This window comes from Gastrolobium bilobum, unplaced genomic scaffold, assembly GCF_033153095.1.
Source record: "Gastrolobium bilobum isolate Gb01-03AN ecotype WA unplaced genomic scaffold, APGP_CSIRO_Gbil_v1 utg2145, whole genome shotgun sequence".
NCBI classification, from domain to species: Eukaryota; Viridiplantae; Streptophyta; class Magnoliopsida; order Fabales; family Fabaceae; genus Gastrolobium; species Gastrolobium bilobum.
The window spans coordinates 82,799-92,152 of record NW_026895759.1 but is presented as its reverse complement, the minus strand read 5'-3'; the positions used below and the strand labels follow the sequence as shown (position 1 = coordinate 92,152).

The following is a 9,354-nucleotide window of genomic DNA, read 5'->3' as shown; positions in this document are numbered from 1 at the left end:
TCCGTGTCGCTTTCTTTCAACACATGCACTTCAAGCATGTGTTCTACAATCTTGTTTGAGCGCTCAAACAAGATATGATATAGCAAAGTCTAAAACAAACATGCATGAAATGATTATAATTGTTTTAATGAAAGATTTAATGTCAGCTTAACGTTATAAAACTCTCCTGTGCACAAGGTGCAGAAAATACATGAATCAAACTCGTTGCCTAAAAAATACAAGAGGTTGTGCCATTCCCACGATTACTTCCACCGGAGAACCACGTCACCTTGACATGTTCATGTGGCTCAATTGAGTGGTTTTACCCAAAAAATTTCAGCTTGGGTCCCTATCCCCTTTACGTACTCTTTAGTGCCTTTTCCAAAGTAGGAATCACATTTCGGGATTTCAAAATACAAACGGAAACTAAACTGAAGATATCTATTAGAAGGTAAAAAAAATTAATTTTATTAATACATATAATAAAAGATCACGGACAGACATCTTTCAACTCTGTTGCATTTTGTATTTAGTCAAAATTGAGGAGGTACAATCTCATTGCCTCATCATCTCATAACTTAAGAGGAAGAATGGAAACTCCGTTCCGAGCTTCAGGGGTACGTCCCCACCTTCCTAGACGAGGTTCCTGTCGACGAAGACATCATATCATGTTAGAAGAAAAAACCACTAGTTTTAGTACAGTGTAATAACGGCGTGCAAAGGGAGCAACAAAACATATAGAAGGATACTAGAGAAGACTCATTTTACCATTTTAATCACTTGATATTAGAGAAGACTCACAATCACAAGCTAACAACTAGCAAATTGTCAGTGTGATGGCTACTCTTAATCAAATATGTTGGAAACCAGACAGTTTTAGGGAGAGGAAATAAAAAAGGGAAAACAAAGGAGTTAGATAGTACACAACAAATTCACAAATTACTATGAATTGAGTCATATACATAAGAAAACTTAACCCCAAGTCACTTTCATTATTACTATACTAACCCTTAATAACTAACTGTCTAACTTGCAAAGCAAAAATTTGAAAGGCTAAGATAGCTCTTCGGTCAATGACAAATAATCAGTGTTTCAGAGCAACTCAGTAAAATGTCCACCAAAAAAGAAATAGAGCATACTATTATAAGAAGAAGAAAACAGTTTGAGCAAAACTTCACCTGCCCAACTCCAGCAACTAGGAATTTTGCTGATTTTGCAAAAGCCAGGGAATTCACAAACCCAACCTGTGACGAAAAAGGTTTAGTTAAATGCCAGTGGATTTTTAACTGCATATAAAACTCAGCACAAATGTGAATCCAATAATAGAAAGATGAAGTTTAACATGTTTCGAAATTAATTTTTAATTTAAAAGTGATACTTCATTTTTCACATAAAAATACAAATTCTATGTACAAACTTGTAATAATCAGTGCAAGCAGGTTTTCTATGTTCTGTATACTCTATGCTTCAAGCAAACTTAACGTTACATGGCATAAAAAGTAAGATTTGTACAGAAGAGAAGAAAGCTATTTAATAAATAACAAGCGATTTACAAAAGAAGCTACATTCAACAACCTTTCAACGAAAACTATATTCAACATCTAAACAAAATCTATCTAGGAAAAAGGCAACTGAGTTTAGTTGTCTTTTACTTACCAATGGCACATTATAAAGAGATTTAACGTCCTTGGTCTCACTTTGAACTGCCCATAATCGAACAGAACCATTACCAGCCCCAGATGCAGCAAGGTCACTGTTTCTACAGACAGTGACTGCACTGACCCAAGATAATACTGACGAACGATGATGATTCTCGTGGTAACCATTTTCTGCAGAGTGAAGATAATGGTATTACTTTAGGATTTTAAGTTAACTAGCACAAAACTTGATACTAACAGAAAATATACTGTTCTTTGTCCTCTCACAGATACAGTTAAGAAGTAAATGAATACAGGATCACACAACATTTTCAGAAAAGCAGGCAAAGAAAAGAAAAAATGTTGCTGCACACATCAAAAGTATTTTGCTCGAACAAAATTTAATTTAACTAACTGAACCATTTATATTTTGAGACATCTGACTTACAAGGAAAAGTTATACGCACAGAATATTTAAAGGCTTACCTAAGTTACCGTTCGGGTGTCTTGCACTATCATTTTGGTCAGATTTTATGCTATCTGTCAGTAAGGAATGAGCATTCCTCAAAATGTAAACAGGCTTCTTTCGCATCACAGTCCAAAGCTGAATGCTTCCATCATCCGAACCAGACAAGAGTTCTTCATTATTAACAAAACAACAGCATTCTAAGGAAGATGCAGGAGCGCGAAATACAAGACGTGATTCTTCATGAACCTATATTGGAGAGAAAACATGTCAACAAACAGTCAGAAACAAGTCTAAAAGTGAAATGAGAAAAGCCCAAGAAACAGTCCTTAGCTGATAAAAAGTTTTCCATACACAAAAAAGATAGAAAACAACATCTACTAAAAAAAAATAGAAAGCAAAAAAACAGAGCAACAGCAGGAGAAAGTACGAAAAATCTAACATACAAGACAGTTCATAACCAAATACTAAATACCTCCCTTTGTTGAGATTACCTTAAACAACTGCATGCTACGATCACGTCCGGCGGTTAGTACCCTTTCTTTGCGTAAGCAATCAATACTTAATACTTCACTTTGGTGGCCAAATAGAGTATTCATGTATGTTCTGTCTTCAACATTCCATATCTTAATTGTTCGATCAAATGAACCAGAAAAAAGCTCTGAAGTTCCTTGCCTAAAAGTCAGACAAGAGACAGGGCCTCTATGACCTGGAAAAGCCTGTAAAAGACATAAGACAAAATTAAAAACCTAATAATAGCAAGTCCCAACTCAACAGTCCAAGACCCAAAAACTTCAGTTATAAAGAGGCCTATGATTTTGCAGATGCTAAGAATACTGTGTCAACAAGATAATTACAAATTAAAGTAAGTCAATTAGTCTAGGTTTCACTTTGTCAATCCACATGTATGATATTGTGTACATTCATTCCAAATCAACTCACTATCCACTGAAACACAAAATTCATGTAGAATTATCCAAGCATTCTGATAGAGCAACAGACATGACAACAATGGTGAGGCATTTTCATTTAAGAAAGTATGTCATTATCACCAGACATGCAAAGTACATATTCCCCATGATCAGTCCATATCCATACAAACAGCAAATAACTATCAACCATTCCAATCTCACCAATTGCTTTTCAGTCACTTTTCACCTCACATTATTCATTTCAAAGAAGGAAGAGCTACCTGAAGATGCTCTCTGGTTCGCGTATCCCATATATGAACATGGCGGTCGAGGCCCCCAGTTGACAAATAACGACCATCAGAACTCACAGACAAGGCCAATACATGTTTACTTTGCCTTGTAGCTGAACCTTGAGGATCCTTCAAACCATGAGACCTCAGCACAGAATCAGAGGGCCACTTATATCTCTCACATTTCCCACTATTCACATCCCATTGCATAATGCTTCCATCTTTGGAAGCCGAAAAGCCCTTCAAATCATCCTCAGACAAAGCCACAGCAGTGACACTATGCCGGTGCTTCACCAACACTCCAAATTCACCACCAACTTCCACACTATAAAACCACATTCCATCAAACAAGCAATACCCTTAGGGTTACATCCAAAATTGAAACACAAACACAAACACAAGCAATAGGTGAAGAATGTGAAATCAATATAAAATCAAACCTTGAAGCAATGGCTCTCCTAACGCGTCCACTCTCTTCTTGCTGTTCCTTTATCAATTTCTCAGCTACGAGTGAGTCTCTTGCTCCTTCCTCTTCTTCTTCTTCTTCTTCTCCTTCTCCTTCTTCATCTTGTTCTCGTTCCTTTTCTTTCTGCGCGATTTGCCGAACCCTTTGCAAATAGTCCTGTGCGATTCTCTTCCTCGCTTCTGCCCCTGTTTCTTCCTCGGATTCCTCTTCGCCGTCGCCGGCAAAGAATCCGTCTTCGTCGAAGTCGCTTTCTATCTCTTCGTCGTCGGCGCCGCCACCGTCGCCGTCAACTTGGTCGTTGGGTTTGCGGCGTTTCCGGGAATCGTTACCGAAGAAAGGGTCATTGTCCTTCTTCTTACGATTCTTCCCAGGCATGATTCAATGTTTACAATTTGCGATGCAGAGAATGTTAATGTGTAGTGTAGGGTTTTTCAGAACCAGAACATAACGATACACAGGAAGTAGCTAGGGTTTAAGAAAGTTAGAGAAACATGGTACTCTGTCCCTCTATTTACAATTTTTCATTCTTTTTTTTTTTTTTTTGGTAAATCATTCTTTTTAATTATATATCTTTTTTGTTAATTCAAAATAATATTTAATTATTTTTCTTAAATTATGTTAAAGGCTGCTTTGCTTGGCTTTGACTTATGTAATAATTATAATTATAATTTGGATTTGGTGTTTCTACTTTTAAATAATATAGAATTGTGTTTGAAAAAATATATACAATGAAAATTATCGAAGAAAATGAGCGATTTTTTAATTTAAATTTCAAATAAAAATAAATTTATTTTAACTAAAATAACATCTTTTTAAAAGGATAAATATGTTTTCTTTTATATTTTATAGCTAGTAATTTTCTTTTTCTTTTTCTTTGAGTTTAATGAATTGAAAATAGCTCTAGTACTCTCAAACTACCGTTATCTGTACAAAAAATTTTCCAAAAAAAATTCAATGTCAGATGTTATAATTTATAACCTTTACATCAAATAATTAGAATCTGCCTGATTTGCACGTTTCTAATATGAGTAAAGGATTTTGTCGTGCTTACCAAAAAATATATATATATATATATTCGAAATAAGTTATTTCCAGTGAATTTGAAATAACGTCGTTTTGAGGTGGAAATTAAAGTATTTTTATAATTCTAATATATTGCAGGATAATATTAGTCCTTATCTTCATAATTTTTAAATTTTATCACCCAAAATAACATCATTTTAAATTTACTAGAAATAATTTTATCTCCGGTGATCAAAGAAATACTTTTCCCTTCTAGTATAGTCTACTGGTATCATCGCAGTTAAGTGAGTGTTAATTATGTTTGATTTTCATCATTATATTAATTGAATAGTCATTCTCTATAAATGTATCCATAACTTATATAAGTGATGCTGATGGAATAACTATTATTTCAAGAGAAAGAATATTTATATTATCAATTTTTTTATTATTATTCTAATTATCGTTGGATTTAAAAATTATTATTTTTTCTTTTTTTATTCAACTTTTTTTCTAATCCAATAGTGATTAGAATAGTAATAGAAAAAAAATGATAGTATGAATATTATACTTATTTCAAAATAGATGGAATGATAATTTCGTTCCATCGAATATATAGATATAGATATCTATATCTATATATATATAGAAGAAGATTATATTTACAATCTTTTTTTTTACAACCTCTTACAACCATATCTTAACACCGTTGATTTTCGCCAATCAACAGTTATGATTTTTACAGATTAAACTCATTAATTAATTATTAATTCATAATAAATGATAACCGTTGATTGACGGAAATCAACGGTGTTAAGATATAGTTGTAAGAGGTTGTAAAGAAAAAAGATTGTAAGTATATATATATATATATATATATATATATATATATGGGCTTATCGTTTCTCAAACTGCTTGAGACAATGTTATCTCCGGCTACTAAATCATAACCGTACAAAGATGGATCAATGGTGATAAAGGAAGAGAGAAAAAGAGAATCATAACCATTTAAAGGTGAATCAATTAATATAAAGAAAAAAATAAACAAAACGACGTAGTTTTGGGATGGCCGGAGATAAACTTATCTCAAGCAGTTTGAGAAATATTTTTCGATAAATATATGGGAAAAATGTTTCTGCAGTTAATGCAGATAAGTTATCTGCAGTTAATGCAGATAAGTTATCTGCATTTATTCCCAAAACGACGTCGTTTTGGTATTGAAATCTTAAAAAATTATAAATATAAAAACTATTATAACCCTGAAATAAATTAAAATTACAAAAACACCATAATTTCCGCTCCAAAACGACGTCGTATTGATTTACTGCAGATAAGTTATTTGCAGTAACTGCAGAAAAAAAGAACCATATATATATATATATATATATATATATATATATATATATATATATATTTGAAATGATAGAAACAATTTTTTTCATTATATTTACGCTAGATATTTATTCTCATGTTAAAATATATGCAATCTTCTCGAATTATAAGCTAATTACATAATGTTACACAATTAGAAAACTTTATTATTCACGTTTGAACTCCCAATACATAAAACTCATCACGTAGTTTAAGTAATTAACTTAATTTCCCAAACTTATCAAATCGTGTAAAGCAATATAAATTTAACCTCTCGAATGTACAATTTTTTTATTTTTATTTGTATGGAGTTATATTAAATTAATATATCCAATTTAACAAGTTTAGGAGACGATTTGTTAAATTTTGAACCCCAAGAGGGTATTTTGCAATTTACTTATTGTTGAAGAAGTTCTTTGAAAGTTTAACATTACTTTCACCCTATGATTTGTTTCCTGAGTCGTCGCTGGACGCTGATCACTTGTTATATGTTTTTCACAATTTTTTTTTTCCTACAAGGTTTCTCTACACTATTTTGCATGTGAGAGTAATCCCCACTTGGGATATTGAGGTTGTCCTTCTTCATGAGTGCTTTCTCATCAACTCGAACTTTTAGCATTGTAAAAACCCCTCAATCATTAAGATTAAAATGTTGCTTGCATATGCCCAAAAGTAAAATATATGCATATTAATAAGAATCTTGTGTATTATACGATTTTTTTTTTTTATGGAAAATTTAGTTAGAATTAAAAAAAATTATTTGCTGCCTTTTAATGAATGAATTGCAAGTATTTTGGCACGAAGTTTTAGGTCTAGCAATCTTAAAATGGACGATTAATTAATGTATTTTATACGTGACATATTTTCATGTGAAGTGATAAGTCCATGAAATAATACTTACAATGTATGGTTTTTAATATGAAAATGTAAAAAAAGAATACACTTTGTGTTAATAGATACCCCAAATTGAATTAAGGTGGATGATTCTGATTTAAATGCTAATGGGTTTTTTTTCTTATTTGCATTCTTCAGGCCCAATTGTGATACAGCCCAAGGAAAGAAAGGAAAGAGAAAGGAAATAATAGAGAAATGAGAAAGCAAATCAGTGGCCCAAAAGAAAAGAAAAGAAGAAGAGAGAAAGAAGTCAGAATCGTGCGTCTTCTGAAAGAGAAAGAAAAAAACCCTAGCATAGACCGTCTAAGTGAGCCTACTCCATCTCAAGCTCTCCATCACGGTTCCCTCTCTGAATCGAGCAAGTAAACCAAAAACATCCTCTGATTTTCAACCTAGATATAGAACCATCACTTTCCACCACGGTTCAGTTTTTGAATCAGACCAACTTACACAAACCCTAACACCTTGTCTCTCGAACCGAACCCTAACCCTCATACAACCCATTTCCATCGTTTGCACCCTTTCTACCTGATTGACGAACCAAACCACTCAATATCGCAAATAAACCAAAACCTAGCCACTATTTTGGATTCAGAAAAAGCCAAACAAAGATCCGTTACTTAGTGGATGCTGGAGCGATTGTGAGCACACGTCAGTGTACGGTTTGAAGGAACGACAATTCCATCCGATTTGTAAGAGCAGAGGAGTGGAGCACTGTGGGGACCACTCATTTGCAGCAGCGCGTCATACTGCTGAGCTGGAGAAAAAGAGGATAGTGTGCAAAGAGCCCTATAAAAGGGATATAGGAGTGAGTCATGCGGGAGCTCTTCTGTTTTTCTGATTTATGGTTTTTCTTAGTTTTTGTTTTCTGAACAATTTTGAGTTTCTTTTAATTTCTGTTTTGTAATGAGATTCTGGTTCATTTTGATGAACTTGATGCATGTCTTTACAGCACTGAGATTGCCGGTTGTTAGGCCAGTGCTGTAATTGTAGTTTTTAGAATTTTTATTTTGTGAATTCTGTAGTTCTGTTACTGTTTGTAAGCCTCACCCCTATGGATAGTGGCTAACTTTTTAGAGGTTGGGTTTAGGTGATACCCAAACCTCAGTGCTTGTCAAATATTTGATTTCCTGGTTTTAATGTTTATATCTCAGTTGTTTAATGTTGTTTCTAATGTTTAAAATTATCTGCATTTTGGCCAAATGTCAGATGTTTGGTTAGGATTTAGTTGTTGAGAAACAATTAATTCTGGATTCTGCATTAGACACATGAACTTAGATGAGAAATCATCTAAGGGATCTCAATTCAGAAATGAATGAGTCCTCATGTAATAGTGGACCTGAATCTCAAGAGTCCTAATCCCACTTGGCATAGAGATATGGAAGTGGGCAACTTTGGGATAAAATAATTTTTAAGAGATTAAAAATTAACAATACAGTCCTGTTAACAGAGAATCTTAGGATGAGCCTTTTGTTAATCAAATTATTTTTCAAGCATTGTGGGGAAGGAGAGCCAAAAACTCAACCCACCTTTTTAAACATCTTTATCAATTCAGATTTTCCAATTTCCTTTGTTATTTCATATTTCAATCTCTATTCCGTTTTCAAAATTTTTGTCACATCTTTCATTTAAGTTGCTCCATTCTTCATTCTTATTTTATAACTTAAGAAAGTAATTCAGAAAATTTTAAAAGAAAAGTGAACAGTAGTGTTTTAGGTCCATTCTAAATTATTTTTACTTTACAATTTTATATCTTTTATTTTCAAATAGTAACTCAATTTTAAGCAATTACAAATTTTAGTCATTTCAAAACGCCAACGATCCTTGTGGGAACGATAACTGGGACTTATAACAGCCCTATATTACTTGTTGTCGCGTATACTTGCGCGCATTACTTGCACAACTGTTAGCAAGGCAACAAGTTTTTGGCTACACTAAAAACAGCAAAAAGAAGCAGTTCAAAAATAGCAATCACACAGAAACTTGATCATATACGCCTCGATCCCCGGCAACGGCGCCAAAAACTTGTTGCCTTGCTAACAGTTGTGCAAGTAATGCGCGCAAGTATACGCGACAACAAGTAATATAGGGCTGTTATAAGTCCCAGTTATCGTTCCCACAAGGATCGTTGGCGTTTTGAAATGACTAAAATTTGTAATTGCTTAAAATTGAGTTACTATTTGAAAATAAAAGATATAAAATTGTAAAGTAAAAATAATTTAGAATGGACCTAAAACACTACTGTTCACTTTTCTTTTAAAATTTTCTGAATTACTTTCTTAAGTTATAAAATAAGAATGAAGAATGGAGCAACTTAAATGAAAGATGTGACAAAAAT

The 9,354-nt window shown here is 33.1% G+C and overlaps 1 protein-coding gene across 1 annotated transcript; it reads right to left on the bottom strand.

Moving 5' to 3' along the window:
• Positions 1–209: 209 nt before the first annotated feature.
• On the bottom strand, positions 210–4,209 carry LOC133295679 (U3 snoRNP-associated protein-like EMB2271). Its single transcript, XM_061494524.1, has 7 exons — positions 3,724–4,209; positions 3,275–3,608; positions 2,577–2,801; positions 2,103–2,331; positions 1,636–1,808; positions 1,158–1,223; positions 210–625 (listed from the first exon to the last, which is right to left on the bottom strand). The coding sequence occupies exons 1-7, from the start codon at positions 4,122–4,124 to the stop codon at positions 551–553; spliced, it is 1,503 nt and encodes a 500-aa protein (XP_061350508.1). The 5' UTR covers positions 4,125–4,209; the 3' UTR covers positions 210–550.
• Between the last annotated feature and the right edge of the window lie 5,145 nt (positions 4,210–9,354).